Source organism: Pseudophryne corroboree, chromosome 2 (genome assembly GCF_028390025.1).
Source record: "Pseudophryne corroboree isolate aPseCor3 chromosome 2, aPseCor3.hap2, whole genome shotgun sequence".
Lineage (NCBI taxonomy): Eukaryota > Metazoa > Chordata > Amphibia > Anura > Myobatrachidae > Pseudophryne > Pseudophryne corroboree.
Window position 1 is genome coordinate 576,407,430 of NC_086445.1, and position 12,632 is coordinate 576,420,061.

The following is a 12,632-nucleotide window of genomic DNA, read 5'->3' on the forward strand; positions in this document are numbered from 1 at the left end:
GGTAGCAAACGGAGGAAGTTGCGGGGCCATTGGCAGCATTTCCATGCCGGTAACGACTGCAGCTTGCCTCCCTTGAGTCTAATTGAATTGACCCCATAAAACCAAACTTTATACATAAATGAACACAACTTTAATACAGCAGTATGTGTATTAAGTCCTAGAAATATCTGTAAGCATGGAGTTTGTGTCTTTACTAGTGTTAAGTTTGTCTAGTGCAAAACATATTGCACCTCAGTCTATAGATTACATATTAAGCACCTTGTGTTTCTGTGACTTTTAAAAGTGCTTGGTCTAGAGACTTGTTCCCTATGTTGACAAAATTCCTGTGGTTTCTAATAATATGAAGCACAGTGGTTAGCAATGATGCCTCACATTTGGGGTTATGGATTAGATTATGAATAGGGCCCTTTGTGGAGTTTGTATGTTCTCCCTGGTTTAGGATTATTTTCCTCAAATGCGTAACGTTGGACGTTATGGCAGTAGTGGCTGTGACTTTTGCCGTAGCCGTCACTGCTTCTTGGTAATGGCGGATGGACATAATATTGACACGCCCACTGGCAGAATGCCCGTCTGACTATGGTTTCAGTGAAACTGCATCTTTAGCCGGCGGTGCTGACAAGACACGCTGCTTCTGGTAGCAATCTCAGAAACACCCATTGAAATTGTATGGATTGGCTTGCAATTTCTGTCTGTGGAACCATCGTGATCACATGCATAGAAGTATTGAACCTGATAACTTACCTGCATCCACCTCTCACACCACCAGAATGTGGTAAACCTGAACACTAAAGCTGATCATATGTGATGCGATACTACAGTTGTTGCTTTAACAATGTAGTCACATGAATAAACTTCATTGCTTTAATACCTAAGGGAGGGTTGAGATGCCTGCTGAAGGATGGTCTAATACTAAGGTAATATACCCACTTCAATAGACCCATTAATTTGGTAATCAAACACTGTTTCCATTATTGTTGGAAATCTCTTCTAGTAATCTCCCCAAATTTGCAGATTTTTGTAGACCACCCTATGGGGCTGAGAACAAAAATCTGAGTCCAGCAGTACTGTAAAGTACAGAATGAGGGGATCGACAGGTAAACTTGAAAGCTTAGGGTTTCCTTGGGTATTGTCGAACCTTTCAGGTTTATAAGTGAACATGGAAGACTTCTTGGCTACAGTTGTGAGATGATGGCAAGGAGTTGTTAGTGTAGGTCCTGTGGTAGATGGTAGAATGGGATTTGAGAATTATAGATCAGAGAAGATATAAGGAGATTCAGCATTTTGGAGGAGATGGGAGGTAAGAATTTGAATGGTCTTTGTCAGGATCAGACTGGCTGAGTTGTAGGACTAGTTAAGCTTGTTAGGAAAAAAGAGGAGATGCAGAAAAGCGAGATAGAGATCACCTGATTGCACAAGTGGCTTGTATGTGGGTAGTATAGAGCAAGCAAATAAGTCACCAAAATAGAGCATGTAATTCAGGAATTTCTTAGTTTTTCAGTTTGGGATGGAAAGAAGGAGAGGAGGATTCAAACAGGAGGATGCTAAGGAGCAATCAGTAGTCTTACTAATGAAGCAGTTCCTAGCTCACAGGATGCTCAATAACTGTTGGGGGGAAGAATGTTACTCTGTTAATGGTGTACCTGTAGTATACACCTTTCCCATCTGAAATATGATGTTAAAGGCGTGCTGTTTTGTGGACTCCTGTGCACTACAGTACAGTGTATACTTTCTTCACACATTGGTGTGCTCTGGCTTTCTGGATGGTTACCTTTAGACTACTACTGCATGCTGGACTCCAAGCTTGTGTAGTAATACAGTAGTGCTACTGTAACGGCAATTAGTGGACATCATATACAGACCCATATCTGCTGCACTGAAAGATGGAGTTTCTGGAGAGGAAGTTGGCTAAAACAAATGGTTGTAACATGACAAACTGGCCACTTAGGCCTACCCTCTCCCATTTAGAGGAAGAGTAGTAGAGCATGGGATATGTGGTATCGCTTATTAGAAAGGTTTCCTCCCCTTGAGATTCATTTTTGGATGGCTTTACAATGCAGTAAAGCATATTGCGAACAAATCACAGTTGTGCATGACTGGATTCATCTTTATCTTTTTTACTTTTCAGTTTCTGCAACTGCTTTTTACCGTGCTCAGCCAGTCATAGAGTTCATGTGTGAAGTCCTTGACGTACAAAACATCAATGAGCAGACCAAACCACTGACTGACTCTCAGCGTGTTAAATTCACCAAAGAAATAAGAGGTAATACATTAGAATCTTGTTCCCCTGTACCTTTTTCCCTCAATGTTTGCAATACTGGTCACCAACTTTGAAACATGGATGTATGTTTTCCAGGTTTAAAAGTAGAGGTCACACATTGCGGTCAGATGAAGCGGAAGTATAGAGTGTGTAATGTTACCAGGAGACCTGCAAGCCACCAGACGTAAGACTTTCATGTGTTTTAGTCTGAGATGCTTTATAGAACTGTGAATACCCTTCTGCTGCTAGATATGGCATCTGCATTTTGGGTGTAGTCTTGCATTATTTAAGTTTATAGTACATGGGGTCTACTTCAGACCTGATCGCAGCAGTAAATTTTTTCTAATGGGCAAAAGAGTGTGCGGGGCAGATGTAACCTGTGCAGAGAGAGTTGGATTTGGGTGGGGTGTGTTCAAACTGAAATCTAAATTGTAGTGTAAAAATAAAGCATCTGTTATTTACCCTGCACAGAAAAAATATTTCTCTAGCATCCATATTAGGGAGAATTGGTACGATGGGGTATAGACGGGGTCCAGAGGAGCCGGTGCACTTTAAATTTCTTCACTGGGTGTGCTAGCTCCTCCCCTCTATGCCCCCTTCGACAGGCAGCTTAGAAAAAAGTGCCCTCAGGAGAGGAGGATGCACATCTCCGCAGCTCCAGAGTTTTCTTTAATTTCTTTTAAATGTTTGTTATTTTCGGTATGCTGTTTGGGCAACAGCATACCTGCACCGTGGGAGTTAGAGTGGTGACAGTCACCAGCCTTGCGAGGTGCAGAGCCGCATCCCTGCCGCAGGACCACCGTCCTGGGAGGTTGGTTGTTCAGCGGGCACTGCGTCTTGGCTGTCACAATCACAGCACACCCCTAACACTAGCCTGAAGGTGACGTCTCTGGTGAGTAAAAACCGGGGGCCCCACTAGGGGGTTCTTCGGTTTAAAGTGCGGCTTAACGCGGGCGCGGTATACGGGACCCTCCTGGGGGGAACCCGCTAGAGCCTCCCATGTAGACTGGCTTCATATAGCTTGAACTAGCACTTGTGAGATGTTTTTAAGCAAACAGGCGACATTGCCAGTATAAAAAAAATCACTGTAGCTCCGGCGCCATTGGAGGGGCGGAGCTACCTCAGAGCGGAACCAGCTGCATTTTGGCACCTTCCTCTGACTAATGCAGCCACAGACGGGGCACACAGCGCTTCCTGCCTCACAAGACACGATGGAACACTGGTACAGGGTGTAGCAAAGGGGGAGAGTCGCTATTGTACACTATCTGGGTCCTCTAGAGCAGTGGTTCTCAACCTCGTCCTCAAGGAAACCCAACAGTTCATGTTTTCCGGGTCACCTAGCAGTTGAACAGGTGTATTCATTACTCACTGACACATTTTAAAAGACCCACAGGTGGAGCAAATGATTTCACTTGCAATCCTGTGAGGAAACCTGGAAAACATGAGCTGTTGGGGGTACTTGAGGACCGAGGTTGAGAACCACTGCTCTACAGGACAAAAATTATTAGTGTTACTGTGATATAATTAGCTGTCAGCCTCACTGGGGCTGTGCAGCTAGGGGTGTACTGGTGTCTCTCTCTGTGTGTCTTCTCTCACATACAGTAAAGGCAGGCTTGATCAGTATTACTGTCTGGGTGTATGTGTATGTTATTGTGCTTACTGTGAAACATGGGTAAACACCATGCTGTGCAGACACTAGATCATCTGATTCTGTTTCTTGTGAACAATGCAGCCAATCTTCACAAATCAGTGAAGGGGCTGCTGGAGAGTGTCCAGAGCCCTCCTGGCTTAGGGTCTCTTAAAACTGTGATGCAGGCTGTTGCAGACTTAATGGCCCTACACATTTAAAGATCCGCCTCCGAGCTGCCCGATGGCGGATACGGGCGACCCGGCGGTGGGGGTGAAGTTTCTTCACTCCCCCCGCACACGGCTCCATAGAAGTGCAGGCAAATTGGCCTGCATGCAAAGCCGACGGGGCACCAGCGATGAACAAGCGCTGGGCCGCGCATCGTTCATCGCTGGAGCCTTCACACTCAAAGATATGAATGGTATAGCGTTCATTAATGAACGAGATCGTTCATATTTTTGACTTTTATCGCCCAGTGTGTAGGGCCTATTATCTGCTAGGACAGATGTTACACAGCCCCCCCTCTCATGCAGCTCCACAGAAGCGTGGTTTACCTGCCCTACTCTCTGATTCAGATGAGGAAATACAGGAGGATGGGGAGGACTTGGATCTCGTTAGTGGGAATTCAGATTCTGCTCAGGGTATTGAACCCTTCATTCTGGTTATTCGGGAGGTGTTAAAGCTCCCTCTAGAGGACGCTGCATCACAGCAGTCGTTTTTCTTTACACAAAACAAGCCTAATGTCACTTTCCCTGATTCTGCAGAGTGGAGGAATCTGCTAGACATTACTGATTATAAACCTAGGAAATTGGTGTCTAGTGTAGCAAATAGTACGATGGCAGAAGAGCTTAATGTTTTTTATTTCAGATTTGATAGGAACAATTCAACTATTGCTAAAGCTGTTGAGATTAGATCTGGTGAGGCCCCGGTAGTATTGGATGAACAGGATGTCCTGAGGTGTCAGTATGGGTAAATCTGCTGGCCTGGATGGGATTCAAGGTAAAATCCTTAAAGTGTAGTAATCAATTAGCGGGGATTTTTACGGTATTATTTAATTTCTCTTTACAGGTCTGTAAAATACCAAATTGTTTTAAGTTTACAGAAATTATCCCTGTACCCAAACAGGGCACGCCCAAATGTCTAGACGATTATCGGCCCATTGCGCTAACATCATTAGTTATGAAATGTTTTGAGCGATTGATGTTAAAATATATCAAATCTAATTTCCCCGCAAATTTCGATCCTTTTCAATTTGCCTATCGGCAGAATCGGTCTACGGAAGATGCAGCTTTGACTGTTTTACATCAGGCACAGAATCATTTAGAAAAGAAAGGGACTTCCGTGAGAATTTTATTTGTGGATTTTAGTTCTGCGTTTAATAATATTATACCGACATCTTTGGTTTTTAAGCTTTTTAACATGGCTTTAAATGGTTTTACGTGTAATTGGATCTTAAATTTCTTGACTGATAGGCCTCAATTAGTTAGGCTAGGTAAATCTGTGTCTGGTGAGGTCCGTATAGGTACGGGGGTTCCGCAGGGGTGTGTTCTGAGCCCGTTATTATATTCATTATTTACGTATGACTGTTTTTCAGTTTCTCATTCTGTTAAAGTGGCGAAATTTGCAGACGATTTAGCGATTGTTGGTCTGATAAGTGGGAACGATGAGATATCTTATAGATATGAAATTTAACGTTTACAGGAATGGAGTAAAGTGAATTGTTTGATTTTAAATACAACCAAACCAAAGGAAATGGTTGTTGATTTTAGACGTGGTAGTAATAGACCGTTATTTCCTGTATTTTTGGACGGAAAGCCAATTGAGGAGGTGGCTTCTTTTACATTATTGGGCATACACATTGCAAATGATCTAACTTGGTCCTTAAATTGAAATTTCTTTTATTAAGAAGGCTCAGCAGCGCCTTTTCTTTTTAAGGAGATTGAGGGCTGTCTGAGTACAAGTACCCTAGTTGGGCTTTATCAAAGTATTATTTTTAAACTTTTTTATTTACTCCAGGAGAGACAGAGAGATATACAATACAGATTCAATTGCATCATAAAATGTAAAAATCAGTCTCCCCTAGAGGTAATTTTTTTAAAATAATTTTGTGCAAATCTAAACAGATAACCAAAAATTCTCCCTATGCGGGGAGCATACATATATAGAAAACAGAAACAACAGCAAATAGTGAAAAGGGGGGAGGGGGGGAAGACAGAGAAGGGGAAAAAAGAACAGAAGTGCCGTTTTATGCCATATGAGAAAATAAACATCCAATGTAACTATGGAGAATGTGTACACTATATAATACATAGATAGACATTCGGGCTACGTACCGTTACATGTCCAGTAAAAGCCTGGGCGGGCGAGACGGTGCCCGGAGGAAGAGCCCAGGCACAGCATGGCCAGGGATCCGAGGCTCGGGGACAAAGGGGTGGATTGGAGCTCATAGTGGAGGAGACATCGCAGACAGCCAGGGACCCCAAACGAGTTCAAATTTGTGGGGACAGTCATGCAGGTAATAGGTGATTTCTCTGACGTCCTAGTGGATGCAGGGAACTCCGTAAGGACCATGGGGAATAGCGGCTCCGCAGGAGTCTGGGCACAACTAAAAGAAAGCTTTTAGACTACCTGGTGTGCACTGGCTCCTCCCACTATGACCCTCCTCCAAGCCTCAGTTAGATTTTTGTGCCCGGCCGAGCTGGATGCACACTAGGGGCTCTCCTGAGCTCTTAGAAAGAAAGTATATTTTAGGTTTTTTATTTTACAGTGAGACCTGCTGGCAACAGGCTCACTGCATCGAGGGACTAAGGGGAGAAGAAGCGAACCTACCTGCTTGCAGCTAGCTTGGGCTTCTTAGGCTACTGGACACCATTAGCTCCATAGGGATCGACCGCATGGAACTGGCCTTGGTGTTCGGTCCCGGAGCCGCGCCGCTGTCCCCCTTACAGAGCCAGAAGCAAGAAGAAGTCCGGAAAATCGGCGGCATGAAGACTTCTGTCTTCACCAAGGTAGCGCACAGCACTGCAGCTGTGTGCCATTGCTCCTCATACACACTTCACACTCCGGTCACTGAGGGTGCAGGGCGCTGGGGGGGGGGCGCCCTGAGCAGCAATAAAAACACCTTGGCTGGCAAAACAATCACAATATATAGCCCCAGAGGCTATATATGTGATAATTACCCCTGCCAGAATCCTTAAAAAAGCGGGAGAAGAGTCAGCGAAAAAGGGGCGGAGCTATCTACCTCAGCACACTGGCGCCATTTCTCCCTCACAGCTCCGCTGGAAGGAAGCTCCCTGGCTCTCCCCTGCAGTCTGCACTACAGAAAAGGGTAAAAAAAAGAGGGGGGGGGCACTAAATTTAGGCGCAGTAAATATTATAGCAGCTATAGGGGACATAATTCAGTTAGTCCCTGCATTATATAGCGCTCTGGTGTGTGCTGGCATACTCTCACTCTGTCTCCCCAAAGGGCTTCTGTGGGGTCCTGTCCTCTGTTAGAGCATTCCCGGTGTGTGTGCGGTGTGTCGGTACGGCTGTGTCGACATGTTTGATGAGGAAAATTATGTGGAGGCGGAGCAGATGCCTATAGAAGTGATGTCACCCCCTGCGGGGCAGACACCTGAGTGGATGGTTTTATGGAAGGAATTACGTGCAAGTGTCGACTCCTTACACAAAAAATTTGACGACATGCCAAATGCGGGACAGCCGGCTTCTCAGCTTGTGCCTGCCCAGGTGTCTCAAAGGCCATCAGGGGCTCTAAAACGCCCGCTACCTCAGATGGCAGACGCAGATGTCGACACGGATACTGATACCAGTGTCGACGACGATGAGTCTAATCTAATGTCCACTAGGGCCATTCGTTGCATAATTGAGGCAATGAAAGAGGTGTTACACATTTCGGATATAAACCCAGGTACCACTAAAAAGGGTATTATGTTTGGGGAGAAAAAACTACCCGTAGTTTTTCCCCCATCTGAAGAATTAAATGAAGTGTGTGAAGAAGCGTGGGCTTTCCCCGATAAAAGATTGGTAATCTCTAAAAAGTTACTAATGGAGTTCCCTTTCCCGCCAGAGGATAGGGCACGTTGGGAAACACCTCCTAGGGTGGATAAAGCGCTCACACGTTAGTCTAAAAAGGTGGCACTTCCGTCTCCAGATACGGCCGCCCTGAAGGAGCCTGCGGATAGAAAGCAGGAGGCAATCCTGAAGTCTGTATATACACACTCAGGCATTATACTTAGACCAGCTATTGCGTCAGCATGGATGTGCAGTGCTGCCGCTGCATGGTCAGATTCCCTGTCAGAAAATATTGACACCCTAGACAGGGACACTATTCTGCTAACCATAGAGCATATAAAAGACTCAGTCTTATACATGAGAGATGCACAGAGGGAGATCTGCCGGCTGGCATCTAAAATAAGTGCATTGTCCATTTCTGCTAGGAGAGGCTTATGGACTCGGCAGTGGACAGGGGATGCAGATTCCAAAAGGCACATGGAAGTTTTGCCTTATAAGGGTGAGGAGTTAGTCGGGGATGGTCTCTCGGACCTAGTTTCCACAGCAACAGCTGGGAAGTCAGCATTTTTACCCCATGTTCCCTCACAGCCTAAAAAAGCGCCGTTTTATCAGGTACAGTCCTTTCGGACCCAGAAAAACAGGCGAGGAAAAGGCGGGTCCTTTCTGTCCAGAGGCAGAGGTAGGGGAAAAAGGCTGCAACAAACAGCGGGTTCCCAGGAGCAAAAGTCCTCCCCCGCTTCTTCTAAGTCCACCGCATGACGGTGGGGCTCCACAGGCGGAGCCAGGTACGGTGGGGGGCCGCCTCAAAAATTTCAGCGATCAGTGGGCTCGCTCACAGGTGGATCCCTGGATCTTGCAAGTAGTATCTCAGGGGTACAAGCTGGAATTCGAGGCGTCTCCCCCCCGCCGTTTCCTCAAATCTGCCTTGCCAACAACTCCCTCAGGCAGGGAGGCTGTGCTAGAGGCTATTCACAAGCTGTATTCCCAGCAGGTGATAGTCAAGGTGCCCCTACTTCAATAAGGACGGGGTTACTATTCCACACTGTTTGTGGTACCGAAACCGGACGGTTCGGTGAGACCCATTTTAAATTTGAAATCCTTGAACACATACATAAAAAAATTCAAGTTCAAGATGGAATCGCTCAGGGTGGTTATTGCAAGCCTGGACGAGGGGGATTACATGGTATCCCTGGACATCAAGGATGCTTACCTGCATGTCCCCATTTATCATCCTCACCAGGAGTACCTCAGATTTGCGGTACAAAATTGCCATTACCAATTCCAGACGCTGCCGTTTGGACTGTCCACGGCACCAAGGGTGTTTACCAAGGTAATGGCGGAAATGATGATACTCCTTCGAAAAAAGGGAGTTTTAATTATCCCGTACTTGGACGATCTCCTAATAAAGGCGAGATCCAAGGAGCAGTTGTTGGTAGGAGTAGCACTATCTCAGGAGGTGCTACACCAGTACGGTTGGATTCTGAATATTCCAAAGTCACAGCTGGTTCCGACGACACGTCTACTGTTCCTGGGAATGATTCTGGACACAGTCCAGAAAAAAGTGTTTCTCCCGGAGGAGAAAGCCAAGGAGCTGTCATCTCTAGTCAGAGACCTCCTGAAACCAAAACAGGTGTCGTGCATCACTGCACGCGAGTCCTGGGAAAGATGGTGGCTTCGTAAGAAGGCATTCCTTTCGGCAGGTGCCATGCCAGAATCTTTCAGTGGTACCTGTTGGACCAATGGTCCGGATCGCATCTTCAGATGCATCGGCTAATAACCCTGTCTCCAAGAACCAGGGTGTCTCTGCTGTGGTGGCTGCAGAGTGCTCATCTCCTAGAGGGCCGCAGATTCGGCATACAGGACTGAGTCCTGGTGATCACGGATGCCAGCCTTCGAGGCTGGGGGGGCAGTCACACAGGGAAGAAACTTCCAAGGACTATGGTCGAGTCAGGAGACTTCCCTACACATAAATATTCTAGAACTAAGGGCCATTTACAATGCCCTAAGTCAGGCAAAACCCCTGCTTCTGCACCAGCCGGTACTGATCCAGTCAGACAACATCACGGCGGTCGCCCATGTAAACCGACAGGGCGGCACAAGAAGCAGGACGGCAATGGCAGAAGCCACAAGGATTCTCCGATGTGCGGAAAATCACGTGCTAGCACTGTCGGCAGTGTTCATTCCGGGAGTGGACAACTGGGAAGCAGACTTCCTCAGCAGGCACGACCTCCACCCGGGAGAGTGGGGACTTCATCCAGAAGTCTTCACACTGATTGTAAATCGTTGGGAACGGCCACAGGTGGACATGATGGCGTCCCGCCTAAACAAAAAACTAGAGAGATATTGCGCCAGGTCAAGGGACCCTCAGGCGATAGCGGTGGACGCTCTAGTGACACCGTCGGTGTACCAGTCAGTTTGTGTTCCCTCCTCTGCCTCTCATACCAAAGGTACTGAGAATAATAAGAAAACGAGGAGTAAGGACGATACTCGTGGTTCCGGATTGGCCAAGAAGAGCTTGGTACCCGGAACTTCAAGAGATGATCTCGGAGGACCCATGGCCTCTGCCGCTCAGACAGGACCTGCTGCAGCAGGGGCCCTGTCTGTTCCAAGACTTACCGCGGCTGCGTTTGACGGCATGGCGGTTGAACGCCGGATCCTAAAGGAAAAGGGCATTCCGGATGATGTCATTCCTACGCTGATTAAAGCCAGGAAAAATGTAACTGTAAAACATTATCACCGCATATGGCGGAAATATGTTGCTTGGTGTGAGGCCAATAAGGCCCCAACAGAGGAATTTCAGCTGGGTCGATTTCTGCACTTCCTACAGGCAGGAGTGACTATGGGCCTAAAATTAGGCTCCATTAAGGTACAGATATCGGCTCTGTCGATTTTCTTCCAAAAAGAACTAGCTTCACTACCTGAAGTTCAGACATTTGTAAAAGGAGTGCTGCATATTCAGCCCCCTTTTGTGCCTCCAGTGGCACCCTGGGATCTCAACGTGGTGTTGAATTTCCTAAAATCACATTGGTTTGAGCCACTAAAGACCGTGGATCTAAAATATCTCACATGGAAAGTGGTCATGTTATTGGCCTTGGCTTCGGCCAGGCGTGTATCAGAATTGGCGGCTTTGTCATTTAAAAGCCCTTATCTGATTTTCCATATGGATAGGGCAGAATTGAGGACTCGTCCCCAGTTTCTCCCTAAGGTGGTATCTGCTTTTCATTTGAACCAACCTATTGTAGTGCCTACGGCTACTAGCGACTTGGAGGATTCCAAGTTACTGGACGTAGTCAGGGCCTTGAAAATTTATGTTTCCAGGACGGCAGGACTCAGGAAGACTGACTCGCTATTTATCCTGTATGCACCCAACAAACTGGGTGCTCCTGCTTCTAAGCAGACTATTGCTCGCTGGATTTGTAGCACAATTCAGCTGGCGCATTCTGCGGCTGGACTGCCGCATCCTAAATCAGTTAAAGCCCATTCTACAAGGAAGGTGGGCTCATCTTGGGCGGCTGCCCGAGGGGTCTCGGCTTTACAACTTTGCCGAGCTGCTACTTGGTCAGGGGCAAACACGTTTGCAAAATTCTACAAATTTGATACCCTGGCTGAGGAGGACCTTGAGTTCTCTCATTCTGTGCTGCAGAGTCATCCGCACTCTCCCGCCCGTTTGGGAGCTTTGGTATAATCCCCATGGTCCTTACGGAGTTCCCAGCATCCACTAGGACGTCAGAGAAAATAAGAATTTACTCACCGGTAATTCTATTTCTCGTAGTCCGTAGTGGATGCTGGGCGCCCGTCCCAAGTGCGGATTGTCTGCAATACTTGTACATAGTTATTGTTCACTAAAGGGTTATTGTTATGAGCCATCTGTTGAGTGGCTCAGTTATGTTCATACTGTTAACTGGATATGGTATCACGAGTTATACGGTGTGATTGGTGTGGCTGGTATGAGTCTTACCCGGGATTCAAAATCCTTCCTTATTGTGTCAGCTCTTCCGGGCACAGTATCCTAACTGAGGCTTGGAGGAGGGTCATAGTGGGAGGAGCCAGTGCACACCAGGTAGTCTAAAAGCTTTCTTTTAGTTGTGCCCAGACTCCTGCGGAGCCGCTATTCCCCATGGTCCTTACGGAGTTCCCAGCATCCACTACGGACTACGAGAAATAGAATTACCGGTGAGTAAATTCTTATTTTTTTCCATTTTAGCTACGAACCAGATATAGTTATTCAAAGCTAGTATGGTGGGGGGAGCGGAGGTCTTCCAGTTTTTAGCTATTAAAGATTTAGTCGCTACTAAGATATGTGAGAACAGTTTATTTATTAAAGGGTCAAGGTCTGGGTGTGGACGGGCCAATAAAAACATCCATGGATCAAGTTTAAGTGTGAGTCCAGATAAAGAGTTCAGTATAGCCAGAACCCTATTCCAGTAGGGAACAATGCGTGGACAGGTCCACCAAATATGGAGGAGAGTACCACGTTGACCGCATCCCCGCCAGCAGACCGGGGTGGCAGAGGGAAACATCCGAGATAGTTTGTCTGGGGTATAATACCACCGATAATATAGTTTATAGGATGTTTCCTTGAGTCGGGTAGAGATAGAACTTTTAGCTATACCTTCCCGTACTTCTTCCCAGCAGGCTTCGTCTGGCGGAGGACCCAGGTCCCTCTCCCACTCCCGCTCATGGCGGGTCTGCGGCCCAGAGGAGAACCCAACTAATATAGAATATATCGTCGAG

The 12,632-nt window shown here is 46.7% G+C and overlaps 1 protein-coding gene across 1 annotated transcript in view; it reads left to right on the forward strand.

Annotated features, from left to right (window-relative positions):
• Positions 1-12,632, forward strand: part of LOC135002199 (protein argonaute-4) — a 223,367-nt gene that overhangs the window by 91,550 nt on the left and 119,185 nt on the right. The window contains exons 6-7 of the mRNA XM_063951647.1: positions 2,126-2,260; positions 2,354-2,441. Coding sequence (XP_063807717.1) covers positions 2,126-2,260; positions 2,354-2,441 — 223 coding nt within the window. The remainder of the gene's footprint in view (positions 1-2,125; positions 2,261-2,353; positions 2,442-12,632) is intronic.